The 19,058-nt window shown below is 34.8% G+C and overlaps 2 protein-coding genes across 4 annotated transcripts; one reads left to right on the top strand and one right to left on the bottom strand.

The window, feature by feature from the left end:
- Positions 1-3,084: 3,084 nt before the first annotated feature.
- LOC133292040 (uncharacterized) lies at positions 3,085-11,028 on the top strand. 3 transcript variants are annotated; one of them, XM_061490412.1, is made up of 8 exons: positions 3,085-3,525; positions 4,879-5,247; positions 5,326-5,585; positions 7,264-7,405; positions 7,571-7,942; positions 8,061-8,192; positions 8,268-8,396; positions 8,496-11,028. In XM_061490412.1, exons 1-8 carry the CDS (start codon positions 3,400-3,402, stop codon positions 10,782-10,784), a joined length of 3,819 nt encoding a protein of 1,272 aa, XP_061346396.1. In that variant the 5' UTR covers positions 3,085-3,399; the 3' UTR covers positions 10,785-11,028. The 3 variants fall into 3 exon arrangements, with proteins under 3 accessions (XP_061346396.1, XP_061346398.1, XP_061346397.1); XM_061490413.1 differs by lacking the exon at positions 3,085-3,525 and having other exon boundaries at positions 4,879-4,999; positions 5,073-5,247; XM_061490414.1 differs by lacking the exons at positions 4,879-5,247; positions 5,326-5,585.
- A 1,655-nt stretch (positions 11,029-12,683) lies between these two features.
- On the bottom strand, positions 12,684-14,421 carry LOC133292060 (uncharacterized). Its single transcript, XM_061490442.1, has 2 exons — positions 13,606-14,421; positions 12,684-13,112 (listed from the first exon to the last, which is right to left on the bottom strand). The coding sequence occupies exons 1-2, from the start codon at positions 14,228-14,230 to the stop codon at positions 12,913-12,915; spliced, it is 825 nt and encodes a 274-aa protein (XP_061346426.1). The 5' UTR covers positions 14,231-14,421; the 3' UTR covers positions 12,684-12,912.
- Positions 14,422-19,058: the final 4,637 nt, after the last annotated feature.

Here is a 19,058-nt window from a genome sequence, read left to right as displayed (position 1 = left end):
TTATGGAAAGCTATTGTTTAGTATTGGCCTCAAACTCTAGAGAATTCTCGTATCATTTTAGGGGATGGGGTTCATATGTCTTTTTGGATGGATTCGTGGGTTCCAGGATGTCCTAAACTTGTTTCTCTGGCCATTCAACCTATTCATCCTATTATGACTCATTGGTCTCGTCTCAATTTGTAACTTGTTATGGTAATTGGGACTAGCCTTTATTCTAGCACCTTCTTCCTACTCCAGTATTAGACAAGATTCGTAGTGTGATCTCTCCTACAGTGGATCCTTCTCCGGACCGTGTTATTTGGGCAGGTAGCCAAGATGGGGTTTTTTTTCAATGAAATCAGCTTATAATTATCTCATGGGTACCTCGCATTATCATCAGGATAGGATTTGGAAGGTAATCTGGGCTTGGCCTGGTCTTGAACGTATTAGACAATTCTTATGGCTTCTCTACAAAGGTTCTCTTTTAACTAATGTTTGTAGAGTGCATCGTCACATGGCTACAGATGCAGCGTGTCTGAGATGTCATTATAATCTTGAGGATAGTTTACATGCCATTAGAGATTGTCCTGGTGCCAGGGAATTATAGGAGCATTGGGTTCCTTCTGATAACCGTAGTGACTTTTTCTCCATGGATCTTCACCTATGGATTCAGACAAATCTAGCATTAAAAGATCCGTTTCAAACTGATCGAACTTGGCCTTTGTATTTTGGGGTGATATCTTGGTGTTTGTGGGGGGAAATAAATAAGACGATCTTTGATCAAACTAGCACCTCGAAGTATGGTCTCATTAGACGCATTACCTACACTTGCGGTAATATTCAATTGGCTAATGAAACCCTTATTAAAATTGGTCATCTGGAATTTTCCCTCTGAGGGTTATGTTAAACTTAATGTGGATGGTTCCAGCATAGACAGTGGGCAAAGGACTGCATGTGGTGGAGTCATAAGGGATGCTGCTGGGAACTGGTTAACTGGTTTTACAAAATTCCTTGGGAGTGGTACTTCTACTTCAGCGAAAATTTGGGAGTTCTTGACAGGTGTGGATCTGGCTTGGCATAAGGGATTTAGGAGAGTCTTTGTGGAGGGTGACTCCAAGGTGGCTTTGGAATTTATAAGAAAAGGGTGTAACGTAAGTCATCTTCTTTCTGCTTTAATCATCAGAGCTCGTAGCATACTTCAAAGAGACTGGATTATTCAGCTTAGTCATACTTATAGAGAAGGCAATTTTGTTGCTGATTGGCTTGCTACTCATGCACCTCATCAGGATGGACAGCTGATTGTGCTGGATGTCCCTCCAACGACTTGTTTGGAATTGCTTCGTAATGACTTGAGGGGAGTTAGTCTCCTAAGATTGTGCCCAGTATAGAGCTTTTTTTGATGTTGCTTTAGTTTTCATTGTATTTCCAAAAAAAATGAAGATTTAGATAATAATGTCTCAATATAACAAAATAAAATAAAATTAACAAACATTAAAAAATATTCTTCTATATATATTACTCGGTTTAATTTTTCTTTTTCATTACATCGTCCTTAGAACATTTTAAGAAGTTACTATGATACTTAATATTTATTAATTATTAGCTTTTACAAAAAAATATACAATCTAACAAATCAAATAATTATTTTATCATTCATCAATATATCAATACTATATAAAAAAAATTATGAGCATCCAAATTAGGGGTGTTCATCAACCGAACCAAATCGATTCAAACCCCGGTAACCGAACCGAAAAATCGATAACCAAATAAACCGAAAATCGAAAAACCGAAAAAAAAATCGCAAATTTTAATTGGATTGGATCGGTTTTCGGATTGATTGATGAAATCCGATCGAATCTAAATCGATCCAATATATTAATTCTCCTATACCTACTTGGGCCTTTTTCCAATCATATCCCAAGAATTTCTAAACTCAAAGACTCATTAACCCATCAACTAAACTCAAGAAAAAATCCAGTCACATCTCACCAACAAAGTTTTATCTGTGTAGAGCTTCATATTTAATTGTCAAAAAAATTATATATATATTATTGTTAACTAATGCTTTTGTATTTCAAAAGAAAAATATTTACAAAGCCAATATATACAAAAGATGTTATTTGCACAATAATTATGAAACAAATTTAAGAATTTTAAAAAATCAAAAATCGATCAAATTCAAACCGAAAAAAATTGTATTGGATCAGATCGAATTTGAAAAAAAATTCAAACCCAATAGATGATTACATGATCAAACCGAAAGGATTGGATCTGATGATTTTTGCTTCTAAAACCGATCCAATCCAGACCGCGAACACCCCTAATCCAAATCATGGTTATCAGTATCATATAATACACAATATAATTTGTACGATATGATACGATCACAAGCACAACAATATGTATTATAGGGTATATCGAAAATGGATTTGTATTGTACGATACGATAAAAATATCATTTATCATACGATACGTATCGTGTATTATACGATACAGAAATTAAATAAAAAGTTATAATTTTTAGTATAAAAAAATTAAGATTTGATTTATGATTTTAAATTAAAAAAATCTAAAAAAGTATTGTTAATAAGGAAAAATAAAATAATGATTTGTGATTTAAACTAAAAAATAATCTAAAAAATCGGTATTAACAAAGGAAACAATTAAATAAATATTTTAATATATAATTTTAAATTATTTTTTATTATGTTTCTATATCTTATGATTCGATGCGAATACAAAAATCCGACCAAACAATACACGAGACGTATTACGGTTCAACAAACTTTATCCAAATATCTTCTAATATGTTTATTTGTAACAGAATACATGAAAAAAGATTAATACATAAGATTGCTTTTAAGTAAAAAATTATTAATTGCAACTACCTTTTAGTTATATTTATTTGATTTGATTAATTTATTTTTACAAATACTTCTTTAAATTTAATTTTTATTTTTTGGGTTTATGTTGAAGAGGAATAAGAATGGGCTTTATTGCTTTTAAGTTTTAACCGCGCCTTCTAAAGCGAGCAACCATTAACATTACCATTATATACCAAAATACCAAATCCGTCTCTCCTTCATTTTCTCCACAAATAAATTCACAAACGCTGTCGCACACACCTCCAAATCTCATCGTCTCGTCTTCGTGTTCATCCTCATCAACGAAAAACCCTTACCTCTCTTCTCTTTCACACACACAATTCTCTCGCACATAATAATAGATCGCTGTTGTATCTTAATTTCAGTTACAATCCGAAACGATAACCATTTCGATCTTCATGCTTTCCCTGGTTTCAGTTTATTGATTTATGCTTATTTTGTTTCGCATGCGATTGATATGATTTTCTCAGAATCGATTAAAATTGAAATGAACGGTGGAAGCATTAGTGAATGAATCTCGCAGAGTTTGAAAATGCCAGGATTAGCGCAAAGGATTGAACAATTTACTAATGACTCATCGACGCCGCCGTGCTCACTTTCTACCAATGGATTCTGGTCTAAGAATCGTGACGACGTTAGCTACAATCAGCTCCAGAAGGTACTGGATTCTCTTTTTTATTTTTCCATATTAGTTTTTAGATTGAATCTAGATCACTGATTTGTATTGATTATGGTGTTATCATAGTGATGGTTTGTTTGGCTTTGTATTGGATCTTACTTTTGAAGCAAGCCTTTGATTTCTTTCGCTGGGTTTGGATTTATCATTTTTAGATGCTATATATAAATATTTCTTTCTAATTCAGTATTTTTATGTTTGATAAATGTCATTCAGTTTACTCTTTCGTATCTTCACATTAGTGCCTGGTAAGGGTTATGAAATAAAAAAACCTGATGTTGGATGTGGATTCTAATATTTCTAGGTACTTTTTTTTTTATTGCCGCATTGAGCAATATTTCCCATTTTTGCAAGCATTGCTTCCCTTAAGGTACATATCAATGATAATTTTCTAGCTGAGGCAATGACTTATCAACAATGAAGCACACACTTCAAAATGGTCTCATATAGGTGTTGGACTCGTATTGGTGTTAAATACTTCTTCCACATTTCTGCAAGCATTGCCTCCCTCAAGGTTTATATTAATGATACATTTCTAGCTGAGGGGGCTGATCAACAATGAAGCACACACACTTCAAATATAGGTGTTGGACACTTGGCGGTGTTAGATACTTCTCCAACATTATTGGATACTCCTAACTTGTATACCACAAGTTTTTACTTTTATTTGTTTATTTGTTCTAAATTGTTATAATTGTTGGGATACCACAATAACGAGATAGATTATAGATTTTATTGTGTCTACATTGACAAATGTTGACTTTTGAAACATTAGTATCTTTATTTTAATTTAGTATTTGTGTTTTTGTGCTAATATTATATTAATTGTATGTTATACCCTTGTTGCATCTCGTCCTATAATTTTAAAGATTTTCCCTACTTCGCTGGGTGTTTCATATCGTATTCGTGTCCATGTCACATCCGTGCTTCCTAACTTATCAATGATTGTAAGCAACTATCTGAATTGCGGGACTACAGGGGGAAGAAAAGGAATGAGCATCCATTGGAACTTATATTAAATGACATAGAATGAGTTTTGACCTGAGGTCATGTTGCACATATTACCTTGTTATCTTGATAAAATTGCAATGGGAACCTTGGCACAAAGGTTGATGTTGTCACCATGTGACCCAGGAGTTACAGGTTTTGATTATTGTATTGTAATTAGCCTCTTGCAAATGCAAGGTAAGGCTGCCTACAATAGATCCACACAATGAGTTTAACCCTTAGTAGGAGCTTTATAGCACTAGGTTGCCCCTATTATCTTGATAAAATTGCAACTTGTAACATGCTTTCCTTGTCTCTTATTGGGTAGTTTACATTCTTTCAATACAGTTCTGGAGTGAGCTGTTGCCGCAAACTCGCCAAGATCTCTTGAGGATAGACAAACAATCCCTTTTTGAGCAAGCTCGTAAAAATATGTACTGCTCCAGATGCAATGGGCTGCTTCTTGAAGGTTTTTTGCAGATTATTATGTATGGGAAATCTTTGCAGCAGGAAGGGGTTGGTGCTAACTTTCCTTGCAACAGACCTGGGGGTTTGAAAAAACAAAATAATGGTGGATCAAGCATTATCAGTGGGTGCCAAGACGAAATTCAAGATCCTTCTGTCCTTCCTTGGGGAGGTCTGACCACAACTCGTGATGGTTCATTGACACTTATGGACTGCTACTTATACTCAAAGTCTCTGAAAGGACTGCAAATTGTAAGTGCAGCACATTTATATTGGACCCTCGTGTAACTATTTTTCCTGCTTGGTAGCTGAACTTTTTGCTCATGTTAGGTCTTTGATGGGGGCCGAGCAAGGGAGCGGGAAAGAGAATTGCTTTATCCTGATGCCTGTGGTGGGGGAGGCCGTGGTTGGATAAGCCAAGGAATAGTGAGTTATGGCAGAGGACATGGGACAAGAGAAACGTGTGCTCTGCACACTTCCAGACTTTCATGTGATACTCTGGTGGATTTTTGGTCAGCACTGGGAGAGGAGACTCGGCTTTCTCTTCTAAGGATGAAAGAAGAAGATTTTATTGAGAGACTTATGTACAGGTATCTATCTATTTGTACATTGCTTACACTGCGTTATTCCTTAGATGGGTGAAGATTGTTGTTGGTGGAATTCTAATATAATTTAGAATCAGTCAGACATTTGAAATTGATATATTAAGAATGAGAATCTGGACATGCCTTTGAAGGGTTTAAATTTCCTGAACATGGCTAAATTTGCTGGGGTCCAAGTTATCTATTTTGCACTCTTAAAAGTTTAGGTGGAAAAAAAGAGAAAAAGAAATTTGATATTCTTACCTTCCATATGCTAGTGATTTGTAATAGACTATCTGTTGGATTCTAGGACAGTTGAGCTGCTTTTTTGATGCTAAAAAGATGAACAGGGAACTCTTATAGTACACATGGAGTTAAAAAATTGTTTAGCAATATACTCCAGCTGCAGTAGATGAAGAATAAATAATGCTGTATTATGGAAATGTGTTACATAATTTTGTCAGATTAATGAGAAACATTTTAATGATTCATGGATTTTTAAGTTGAAAAATTATGTGATGTGCCTTCAGTTCTTTGTTTTGGATATGTCTATTCTGTCTGCTTCCATGTGCTGGAACCTACTGACCCAGGGGTCAGCCAACGGATTCCTTGTCATAGCCCATATGATATTGAAGGTTTTGTCGCAATTCTTGCTTAGGATAGTTTAGGTGTTGCATGATAAAAATTTAAAAACCATTCCACATAATAATTATTGTTCATGCTAGAATTATGAGTATGACGTAAAGACCTGGAGAAGCAGAATGATTCAGACTTTTATGGGACAGCCTTCATGTATGACATAGTGCAAGGTTTAGGCAATTGGATACTAGGGACATGTGGACGGATACATGCGTGATTATTGTAGATAAGAATGGATGATTTTGTTGGAGACAATTAAATACATTGGGACTTTTTAGACTGCAGACATGCACAATTAGATAAAAAGGATGGTGCTGCGTAAGAATTGTTTGTCATGCCATCATTGAGAAGATAAATTAACAGATAAGCTGTTGTTAGGATTGAACCCTACTGCATTCTCCACTCAAATGTGATTACTGTTTCTCATTGAGGTTTAAGGCATTAATTTAGTTAAACATTAATGTCCACTTACCTTTTCTTAAGGATATGGTGATTTGTTTGTCAGGAGATTTGTTGAAAGTAACACAGTGGAGTGAGTATATCGAGATTCTTAATTAAGGAACTTGAGTTAAGAAAGACAAAGAATCAGGAAAAGAAATAGTAGATTAACAGTCTATTATATATGAATTATGGAGTAGAGTAATAGGCAAGGCTTCTGCTCTTTCAAAGTGGTTTTGACGTAGGCACCTTGGTAGATAATAATATTAACAATTTTTTAATCTTTTTTATATAAGAAAATTTATTATAGATTTAGTGCAGTATTTTCTTTTTGCATGTTATTATCTGTTTATTTAATGTTCCCAGCCAGTGTTTTTGTCTCTGGAGTTACATGATGTGTCAGCAAAAGGTATTGAGTGAAGCGTTATGTTCCATGCTGTTTATTTAAAATTTCAAACGTTGTGTCTGCTGCTGCTGGCATGTTATTATCTGTTTATTTAATGTTCCATACTTATTGTTCTCTTGCCCTATATTCATATACTTGACTTTGTGTTTTTCAAGGATGTTCTATGCTTCTCTTTTTACTAATAAGTTACCATTTATCTATCAGGTTTGATAGCAAGAGATTTTGCAGAGATTGTAGAAGAAATGTTATTCGAGAATTCAAGGAACTAAAAGAACTGAAACGCATGCGCAGAGAACCTCGTTGCACCAGCTGGTTTTGTGTTGCTGACTCAGCCTTTCAGTATGAGGTGTGACTTTCATATTTCTGTCCTGTAAAATATGTTGTGATTTATATTTCAGTGGCAGAGTCTACAGAGTATCATTCTTATGAAAAGATTCTTTTATCGAGTTACCATTGACAACTAGAGTAGATATTCTATCTAACCCGATATTAATCCATTTGCTTTTATCAGGTATCTGATGACTCAATCCAAGCTGATTGGCATCAGGCTTTCGCTGATACTTCGGGATCCTATCAGCACTTTGAGTGGGCTGTGGGGACATCTGATGGAAAATCTGACATTTTGGAATTTGAAAATGTTGGATTGAATGGATGTGTTCAAGCCAGTGGCCTGGATCTTGGCAGTTTGACTGCATGTTTCATCACCCTCCGAGCTTGGAAACTAGATGGACGCTGTACTGAACTTTCTGTTAAAGCTCATTCATTGAAGGGTCAACAGTGTGTCCATTGCAGGCTAATTGTTGGAGATGGTTATGTTACAATCACAAAAGGGGAAAGTATCAAAAGATTCTTTGAGCATGCTGAAGAGGCAGAGGAAGAAGAGGTAATGCAGGTTTCACTTAGGAAATAAACTTTCTTGCTAAATATCCATAATCAATATGATCTCGTGAGGAATCTGTCAGATTAAGTTTTGTATGTTATTATATAATGTGTGCCGTTAGGATGATGATTCGATTGACAAGGATGGAAATGAGCTTGATGGAGAATGCTCACGTCCCCAAAAGCATGCAAAAAGCCCTGAACTTGCTCGGGAATTTCTGCTAGATGCTGCCACTGTTATTTTTAAAGAACAGGCATGTTTAGCGTTAACACTATTTTCCTGTGTCTGTCTGTCTTGTTCAACTGCTGACTATGTGTTATCCTTTCAGGTTGAAAAGGCTTTCAGAGAAGGAACAGCTCGCCAAAATGCACACAGCATATTTGTTTGTCTTGCACTAAAATTGCTGGAGGAACGAGTGCATGTAGCATGCAAAGAAATCATTACATTTGAAAAGCAGGTATTAGATATTATGCTTTTAGGAAAAAGGATTTAAGAACTCTTGTTTCTATTTTGGAATTACACTTCCTGGATCCTAATTATATTATTTTGTCTACAGATCAAACTTCTTGAAGAAGAAGAAAAGGAAAAACGAGAAGAAGAAGAACGCAAGGAGAGGAGGAGGACAAAGGAAAGGGAGAAAAAACTTCGTAGGAAGGAAAGACTAAAAGGAAAGGAAAAAGATAGAGAAAAAAGGTGTTCTGAATCAAATGATGTTCTTGGCTCTCCTGAAATCTCAAGTGAAGAATTGTCTGTAGTTGCTGATATGGAGCAAAATAATCCTATTAGCTGCAGGAATTCTGTTATTGAAACAGATGAAGCTAATCTATTGAGGGATGATTCTCCTAACATCCAAGATGAAGAATTCTCTGGTGAGTGTAATACTTTGAGAACACAAGATCACTCTTATGATGAAGAAAATTCCAATACAAAAGACGAGACAGGTCAGTCTACAGTTGAACAATCAGTACATTCTCATCGAAGACTAAAATGTAGGAAAGAATTTCAACAGGGTATGCCTATGAAGTGGTCTGACAAACGCCGACATGCAGTTGTTTCAGAAAATGGTGTGATGGATGGCAGATCTGAGCCAAGACATTATGGAGAGAGTTGTGTGGCATCATCCAGGGTAATCAATGGATTGAATAGGCTATCAAGAATAAATGTTCCAACAAAACCCAATGCTCGAAATGTTGGTCCTAAGTATAATGAGAAGTTCTATAGTACTACTAAGAACCGGATGAGTGACAGATGTGATACTCATTCCTGCAGTTGTAGCCTGAATAATGAATATAAGATAAGGGTTGAGCAACGTTCTCCTATGACTAGAGTTAGTAGGGAGACAAAACCTGCCTGTCAGTCTGAATCTTCAGGAGATGCATCTAAGCAGTTTTATCATGGTAATAAGTACAATCAAGTGGACTATATTCATGAGAGTAATGGTAGATCCAAAAGCAAAATCATCTCGGGGAACTATCCTGGAAGGGAATTGTTTCAATCAAAGAAAGTTTGGGAGCCAATGGAATCTCAGAAGAAATATCGCTGTATTAATTCAGACTCCAATGTCATTTTGATGTCCACTAAAGTTCAAGGAGTTCAGTCTGATCTGATCAAGTCATCTATTAGGGAAGCTGTTCGTTCAGGTGAGAATAATTATGAGGATTGTAATTCGAAGAGATTAAGTGGAATGGATGAAGGCTGTCAAAATGATTTTCATGTGGAAGCTGAAGGTTGTTGTAGCTCTATGGAAATTGCTTCTGAGGAATCTGGAATATGTCCAACTAGAGGCTCTGCCTTGAATAATTCTTCTGATCCAACTCAAAGCAGTACTGTTAGTTCTGATAACTACTCATCATGTCCAAGTGAAGGTGATAATAATTCAACCTCATCGAACCGTGAAAATGCAGAATCCTCAACCACATCAGATTCAGAAGATGTTAGCCAACAATCTGAAGTAAGAGATAGTTCAGCTTGTATTGAAAATGGCTTGTCTGAATGTCATGAAGTTGGCGTGGAGAATAACCAGAATGCAATTGGTGAAGGTTTGGCAAGAAGTTCAAGTTCACTAGGTGGTCCATCCTTGGATGGTACAAGAAATGATGCGTTGGGGAATCTTGTGGAAATTGTCCAAAATTTTGACAATGGTTTTTCCACCATTAATGTGTGTTCTCAACCTCAAAGCATGCTTCCACTTATGTCAAACCAAAATAAACAATTTCGAGTGTTTCAACCTCCATCAACAATGGGTTATTTCCATCAAAATCCAGTCTCATGGCCTGCTGGTCCCGCCAACGGGTTGATGCCCTTCCCACAGCCAAATCAGTATATGTATGCTGGCCCTCTTGGATATGGTTTAAATGAGGACCCACGCTTCTGCTTGCAGTATGGTGCCTTACAGCAACCAGCGCCCTTGTTCAACTCTGCTTTTCCAGTCTATCAGCCAGTTTCCAGAACTAATGTCTTAAATGCAGAGCAACGAACTCGAGTTTCCAAGCCAACTTCCTTGCCAGAGCATCTTAATGGATCTATTGCAGAAAATGCTGTTCCAGCTGGAGCTAATTCCAAAATACCAGCATTGAATGGAGAAGTTAGACATGATAATTTTGCTAAGTCACAAGAGAATAACAGTGACTTTTCATTGTTTCATTTTGGTGGGCCTGTAGCCCTTTCAACGGGTTGTAAATCGACTCTTGCATCTTCAAATGGTGGTGCTGTTGGCGATTTTAGATCAGAAAGCTCAGCAGATCATGTAGAAAAAGTCCATACTTGCAATAAGAAAGACGCTACCACCGTGGAGGAATACAACTTGTTTGCGGCAAGTAGTAGCCTAAGGTTTTCAATTTTCTAAAATGATAAAGTGAGAAGTGTAAGGTGGCTGTTGTGAAATCCAGTCCCTATCTTCATATATGGCAATGGAGGTTTGAGTACCTTGTAATTCGGTAAACAATAAGTTTCCTACAGCAATTTCCAATTTTAGTCTATAACTTGATTAGTTGATTGTTGTCCAGATTGTCTCTTTATTTCTTTCTTTGATGTAGAGAAAGATTGACAGTGTTGGTATTTTTAACTTTTTCTTTTTGGTGTGAGGGTGTGAGGTCATAATCACCTTAAAGTTTCAATGAAGCATTTGTTCTTCGCAACTCTTATCGTCATGCTGAAGCCAAAGCAATCTTCATAGTGAAAACTGTATTGGGAAAGTGGAAATTATCATGATGATTAAAGTATTTGCTTTACTAACCCTAAGGGTGGCTAAATTGGTAAGTGGACTATGCCCAAGGAGTCTTGCTAGGGTTAAAAGGTCTCGTTTAATTTCTAGGCGAACCAATTTGGGTAAGGGACAAATTTTTTCATGTTTTATGTCACGAAGGAAATTAGTCTTATCCATGTAAAAAAGAAAAAAAGAAAAAGAAGATAAAATATTTGCTTTACTCAGGTTGGTGATTTTTCTCATCCGATAGAAAAGTGGACTAATTCAATCAAATTTAGATCCTTTAATGTCAATCTCAAACATAACTTTGTCATGGAGAGAGACATGTTTTATCCAAGATGATGAATAGAACGAGAAGATGATCCTCCTGAGTTCATTGGTTGTGAGTCGTTAAATGCTTCTCTTCATGCTCCAGGTGGGAATAGGTGATATGCACGTGCAAAGACTTCAACACTCTTTCGGTAGTAAGAGATTGAAGTGGAATATGCAAGTTGGATGAAGATGTTTATTTTAGGAGTATTCATCAACTGATTCAAATCGATTCAAACCGCAATGATCTAATCGAAAAATTGATAATCGATAACCGAAAACTGAAAAATTAAAAACCGAAAACAAATCGCATATTTTAATTGGATTCGATCGATTTTTGATTTATTTGGTGAAGACCGATCTAATCCAATCCAATATATTATGTATTTATTATTTTAAAAAAATATAGTGAATTGAAATCTTGTTGTTTTATAGACTTGAAATTTTGAATGTTATTAATAACAAACTATCTTGTTTTAGTTTTTTATTGTCTATTAATTTATTTTAACTTTTTATGAATTTTAAGACTTGTTTTAGTCTGAAAACTTAAATTTTCCGGTGATTTATAAATTTGAATGGCTTTATTTTTTATAAGGTAGGGATTTGTATAATTGAAATTTTAAACTTTTCAAAAAATCAAAAATCGATCCAATCTAAACCGAATAAAATTGGATTGAATTTAAAAAAAAATTTAACCATGTCCTCTTCCCTCAAGGGTGACACACAGGCACACGCGTCTCACGAGTCACGAGGCTCAAGCCTATATGTAAACACATTCCTCGCATTTGCATATTCCACCTCAATCTCTTACTGACTTGAGCATTAGATCCTTGCATATGCACATCACCTCTTGTACACAGGAGCAAGAGCACGGAGAGAAGCAGCATTTAACGACTCAACCATTATACCAAGAATGACTGAGAACCATCCCGTCCTATCCAACGTCTTCGATATAACACCTTGCTACGTGGTTGAATCAGTAGGAACTCTAGAGCAAACTTACTACTTGCATTGTCAAGCCTTCAACCACTATGATTATAAGAGGTGATAAGAAAACATCCTTAAGTTTTATACTGTGTTAAAGAACTATTTGTGTTCTGCTGGTACGACTAACATAAGAACAATTTGTCTCCAATAGCTTTATACGACTAACTTAAGTTCCAAGATGCAATACAGAGCAGATGCCAAAACCAAAACATTGATACCAAGTTGTTGGCATTATCTAAGATACTTGTAAGGGCAAATATAGTCATAGTATACAACCTAAAAATTAAGGATAGTAAGGAAAAAAACCTTCCCACCGCCACACACAGGATTTTACAAGGGAAAGCCTCACATACCAATCAAATTAAGTCGTTTTATAATTGAAGTTTTCATCCAAAAATTCAAACTAACAGACCAAAAGCTAAAAACAATATAAAGAGTCCAATCATATTGTGTATTCAAATGTATATAGTTTTTAAGCCCCCGAGCAGATCAAAACAGCTAAATAAAGGCCAGGTTCATCCACAAATTCAGCCACATCAAAAGTATAAGCAGCTGCAACCCTTTGTAAATATGTTTTATCAGGTAGTTCAGAAACTACTACTTCTGGGTGCTGTTGTCGTTGCTGTTCTAATACTTCTCTCCCTTGGGGATGACTGATAATCACCCTTCCACCTAAAGGTCAAGTCCAACATTAAAAAGAATAAAGCATCTTGGGAGCACTGAGCTAAATTTTGAATATATGGCGCACTAAGAAAATCCATCAAACATTTTTACACATAAACATCTAATACAGACATATTTACAAGCAAACAACAGGGGTAGAAATTCTGGTAAGCAAGTAGTGTGTTAATAAATATTACACCCGAGAGGCAAAATTGCTCAAAGTTTCATGAAATTAGTTACAAGAAAATACATTACTCAAAGCTTCATGAAAGGCAAACTTTGAGATACAAGAAGTGTGAAAAAGTAAATAAAATGACTGCTTATACTTGAATGAAGTTCATATATTAGATTGGGTAATATGAAATTATAAATAACAGAAGCAGCTTTATTGGGTTTTCTACCTTCCAATATGCAATGAAATGGACAGTAACAGGAAAGAACAATATGCTATTACAAGAGGAAACTGATTACAGCGTTTTCAAAATTTAAAGAGAAAACTCACCAGGTGAAAACTTTTTAGCCAAAGACCCCAGAATTTCGTCAAGTTTGAAGGGCAAAGCAGGTAGGAAATAAAGGAACACAACATCAAATGGAGCCCATTTCTCTGGAACTTGTATAATCTCTCCTTGCCAACACTTAACCTTGTCATATTTCTCTTTAATACAAGCCAATATCAAAAGTGAATCATGGACAACAAACAGAGACTTGCAGGAATAAGAACCCATCAAGCAATCCACAAACCCTTCAGACCCAGTTGAAACCAAAACCCTTGAACTCTCTTCAACCTTTCCAGCAGATATAATGCGTTCAATGCTTCCCTTAAATTCCCCTTCGAAACTGGTTTCATCAGAATCAAGCACAGACCAATCCTTCTCAATAATTTCTTCAATGTGAACAAAAGATGAAGCCCCTTCAGGGAAAGAAACTGGGGCATCAATATTTGAGTCAGTGGCTTGCAGAAAAGTGTGCTTAGTGGATTTTGATGTCAGAGAAATGGGAGATAGATTCACACCACTGTCATATAAATAATGGTGATAAATGGGTTGGTGTTTCGTTTGAAGACGGAGGCGGAACTTGCATACTGGTGGGGATGTAAGGAAGAACGAACCTAAAGAAACTGAATTCATTGAAAAACGAACAAAGTTCTACACTTGGGAGTGATTGCTGGTTCAAATGTGAGAGATTGGGAAAGCTCCAAAAAATAAAAATAAAAACCTAAAAGAGGCAATAGAAATTAAATATTAGTTGCAGGTTGAAGAATGAAGACTAATTTGCATCCAATGGTGGTGGAAAAAGCTGAGGGTAGCATATCAGGATATAGAGCGCAGAGGACATGGTGCCGCTGACTTACCTTATTGTAAATTAACATTAAAATGCATTATCTAATAAAAAGACTAAATATTTTTTTGGTGATCGATAAATTTCACGATGTCCGTCTTAGTATTAGTAAATAAAAAGACTATTCATGATCTTTAAAAAATTTAAAATGAATCTATTTAGTTAAAATTATAATCTCTCACAAATTCAAAAAGACCCACATTAGTCCCTCAAAAGGACTAAAATGGATCTATTTTGAATTTCTTAAAGACCATAAATAGCCTTTTTATTTGTTAAGGACTAAATCAGATATCATAAAATTTGCTGAGGACCGAAAATGGTATTTACTCTAATAAAAATGTTGGGTATTATTGAAAAATTAATAATTGAACTTATATAAATGAAATTAATTTATTTAAATATAATATATTTTCTTATTAATAATTATCTTCATAGTTTGTCACAAGCTCAGCATGTATTTTTTTTTTTTTTAAAGAAATTATATTAAGAGAAGTCTCACCCTCGTATAAAGTTATAACAGTGTATCCACCTTAGCAAAAAGTTATAATAAAATTATTACATATCGCTGGCTTAACAATAAGTAACTCAAGTTCTATAATAAAAAAAATTTGTTATTTTTTTCCTGAAATTTGAAGTAGATATATCCATCGAAAAGGACTTCAACTTTTTCATTTTTTTTTATTTCTCATTTGCTGATATTTTTGGCGTATAAAGCTATTGGAACAATTTTATTATGTTGTTATAAAAATATAATCTCTGGGAAATTAATAATTTTCTAGCGAAGGCGAAGCGATTGGAAAAATTTGCAAATAAAGTGCGTTTTGTTGGATTCTGTTACATTTTGGAAGATGAAGAAGTCAATTTACTATACATATATTATATTGTTTGGGCTAGTTACTGAAATTGGTCTGGATTGGCATGTCGTCAAGCCCATTAGATATTTGCAGTATTTTTTTTGTTTGGCAGTAGTTAAGTTGAGCACATCTAGACCATAGTCCGAAAGGAACAGCCCAAAAAAGAAGCAATAGTGTTTGGTCCCCAAAAAGGACAAAAAAGAAAAGAAAAAGAAAAGAGATGTACCAGAACCCTAACCGAAGCGTATGCGGGGTGGCAAAATGAGTTGGTCCGCTCCGACCCACTTCAATCGGTAAAAAATGGGCTCGTCCCGTCTCGCCTTTTGAATGTGGGCTGAAAATCTCAACCCGCTCCATTTTATTGTGGACTCACCTAAAAAATAAAAAATAATTAAAAAATATAATTTAATTATTTTTTATTAAATTTATAATATTACTTATTTTCATATCACACTCCCCTTAGTGCCCCTCCCCCCCCCCCCCAAATTTAAGCCTAAATGTATGCTAATATTCACATATAGACCATAGTTCAAAACGAACAACCCAAAAAGGAAGCAGTAGTGTTTGGTCCCAAAAAGGACCAAAAGAAAAAAGACAGCAAAAGTAAATCAAAAAAGAAAAGAAAAGAGATGTACCAGAACCCTAAACGATTGAAGCGTATGCGAGGTGGCAAAATGGGTCGGTCCGCTCCAACCCACTTCAACCCGTAAAAAACGGGCTCGTCTTGTCCCGCCTTTTGCATTGAGATGTGGATGATGCAAGAAGAAATGTGCTAAAAAAAAGTGATAAGCATGATACATTCAACCCACTTCAACCCGTATGCGGTGGGGAATTCAAGTGTAAGTGATAAAAAAAGTCTCACATCAAGAAGAAATGAGCTAAGCATGATACATATAAGTGAAATGGCCTATAAATTCAATGACTTGATGTTTTGCATTGAGATGTGGTTTGGTTCTCATTGTTGTGGGTTTACCGCTTGGGTCCATTTAATGCGTAGATGATAGTCTTCCCTAATTATGGGCTCCCTTTGGCCCGCATGATTTTGGTATCAAAGCCAATGATTGATTGGCTGGGTATATTGAGTATTTGAATGATGATGGTTGGTGTCTGAGTTTGTAGGTTGTGCAAACTCATGTGAAGTCCCACATTGAGGGGGAAGATTGTTGAGATATTCAAGTGTGATAGAGTTCCACATTGGTTGATAATGGGTGTAAAGAATCAATTTAACCTAAAAGTTTAAGCTACTAGGTGAGGCCACATTTAATGATTTTATATTTCTCTAACACGCCCTCTCACACGAGAGCACATTAGACTTGAAGAGTGGATGATGCATCAGGTCTAATCTACCTGTGTTAAGAAGCTCCATAATATTTAATTATTTTTTATTAATAGAATAAAGGAGGTGAAGATCGAACACATGACCACTTAGTGATGTTGGCTTTGATACCATGTAAAGAACCAATTCAACCTCAAAATTTAAGTTTTTGGGTGAAATAATTTTTTACATGGTTGGTGGCCACGAGATCACAAGTTCGATCCTTATTACCTCCCACTTTCTAGAAGAATTAAGTTAGCACACAGTAGAACCAAAAAAATGGGTCTGTGTATTATCTATGTTTCGCCCAAAGGGTTTGCGTGAAGGGGTGCGTTAGAGATATATAATATAAAAATTATTGACGAGTCTTCACTTCTCAGCTTAAGCTTTTGGGTTGAAATAATTATTTGCATGCCCACTTGATATGGTTGATCGCCCCCTTGCTGCCTGACAGTTGTATCAGAGGCAGGTTTGGCTTGGGCTAGCTTGATGTTTGGGTAGATGTGGGTTGAGTACTTGGTCCTAGGGTACTCCAAGAGAAGGAGGAGCATATCAATATGGATTTCACAATTGAGGGAGAGAGCGGGACTACTGTGGGAGAACCCATGAAACCAATATCTTAAGATTTTAGATTGAGACATGATGTTAGATCCACTTGATGTGATTGATATAATTTAATATATTGATAGTGATATTTGTGCTGGCAAAAACAATAACATTACATAAGTTGAATTTAGACATTATAAACAAAAGATAAATTATTATTTATCTAATCGATGCAGTATTCCACTTTTAATAATATAATAATTCAAAAATAATTAAAAGTTATAGGCTACAAGTATATAAATGTATGGGAAAAACTATTCTTATGCTATATGTGATAAATTTTTCTCATACACACCCTTCGTTAACTGTGCCACATTTTTCTTTTCTTTTCTTTTTATTTTTCAGGTGGTGGAGCCCACAAGTTTATCTCTATTACATGATATAACTTATCTCCTTTAACATGAGATTAATAAAACCTTAAAAGTATTACAAAACTATACGATAAGATATGTATCAAATAAAGATATGCTAATCATTTGGAAGCGTATGTACTTCCTGATTAAAACATCACTAGATGAAATTTCAACAAAGAACTTTGTGGTTTTTTTTTTTTTTTTTTTTTGCAAATGTAAGTGTCTTATAAATTCATCCTTTATATATTTACATAGTAAAAATTAAATTCTTTACTTTTAACAGGGTTAAGTATAATTCTAGCTCTTATTTATATAAAATTTCGTTTCTTTTTCGTATCAAATAATATTTGATATAGTGAGCAACTACTGTAACCGAATTTGTTAAGGTTCCGGTTCAGGCATTGTATTGGTTCTCAACTTAAGCCAGTATAATCGATATTAGTTTTTTAATTAAATCGGTTCAATAGAATTTTGTGTAAAATATTTATAAAGTGAAGATGCTAGGGATCAAACATGGACTTCGGAGATTGAAGCTTGCATGTTTGTCACTAGACCAACTCTATTTATTGGTTGTAATATTTCTAATTTTATATTTATTATATATTATTATATATTTAATTCGAGTAATTAGTTAGACTAGTGATCCATTGATCTAGCACTTCAACCAAATCAACAACCTATATGAATTTATTGATCTAGCACTTCAACCAAATCAACAACCTATATGAATTTAATAACATTAGTTATACCAATCTTAATGCATAGCTCCATAAAAGGAGTAGCTCTTATTTATATGTATTAATTTTGTTCATTTTGAATACATTTCACCATAATCATAATTTCTCATTTTCTCTGCGTGGCACTATGTTTTTCTAGTATTATCTAATGGTTCCATCCAAGTTTTTGTATTTTACGAGTTCGAAGTTTAAAACAAAATTGCAAAATGGAGGGGGTGAGTTGGAAAAGGCACACAATGTGTTTATAGCACAAATCTCACTATTAGCTTGTGAGAGTATTTTGCTTATATAAAGGAAAATGTTATTTGAACTACTCTAATTTGAGATAAGATAAGCATGATAATAAGTGTGCAGAACTTTAGAGTTTTCGTTGAAATATTTTTTATATGACATTGCACAAACCCAAAATTTTAAAATAATATAATCTTTATATATACATAAAATGTTATTCACATAACATTAATCTTACTTAATAAGCAACTTGTCATGTATCCTAAAAAGGTAAATGCATAAGAGATTTTGGAAGAAAAAAATTATAAATGATCGGATGAATTGGTCACTGGACCTGTTGTACTAGGACACAATTGTATGTTGCTTTTTTCTTGTGCTTTTCGAGAGAAAAAAATTGGGTATACGGATCTCAATTGCTTCCTTGAGGCGAGAACTCAGGTTCTTTCCCATCCTACTCAGTCTGGTTGCCAATTGAACTACATTTATTGGATTGTTTTTCGAATTTTTTCTGGTATATTAAT

Source organism: Gastrolobium bilobum, unplaced genomic scaffold, assembly GCF_033153095.1.
Source record: "Gastrolobium bilobum isolate Gb01-03AN ecotype WA unplaced genomic scaffold, APGP_CSIRO_Gbil_v1 utg5369, whole genome shotgun sequence".
NCBI lineage: Eukaryota > Viridiplantae > Streptophyta > Magnoliopsida > Fabales > Fabaceae > Gastrolobium > Gastrolobium bilobum.
The sequence above is the reverse complement of the archived record's forward strand: the minus strand, read 5'-3'. Positions and strand labels throughout refer to the sequence as shown.

What these genes read in the sequence shown, in the direction of transcription:
- LOC133292040 (XM_061490412.1), top strand. Translation starts at nt 3,400, where the DNA reads ATGCCAGGATTAGCGCAAAGGATTGAACAATTTACTAATGACTCATCG. An exon ending in GCTACAATCAGCTCCAGAAG is followed by an intron (nt 3,526 to 4,878) that starts GTACTGGATTCT and finishes CTTTCAATACAG; the next exon opens with TTCTGGAGTGAGCTGTTGCC. An exon ending in AAGAGGCAGAGGAAGAAGAG is followed by an intron (nt 7,943 to 8,060) that starts GTAATGCAGGTT and finishes GTGTGCCGTTAG; the next exon opens with GATGATGATTCGATTGACAA.
- LOC133292060 (XM_061490442.1), bottom strand. Translation starts at nt 14,230, where the DNA reads ATGAATTCAGTTTCTTTAGGTTCGTTCTTCCTTACATCCCCACCAGTA. An exon ending in GGCTAAAAAGTTTTCACCTG is followed by an intron (nt 13,113 to 13,605) that starts GTGAGTTTTCTC and finishes CTTGACCTTTAG; the next exon opens with GTGGAAGGGTGATTATCAGT.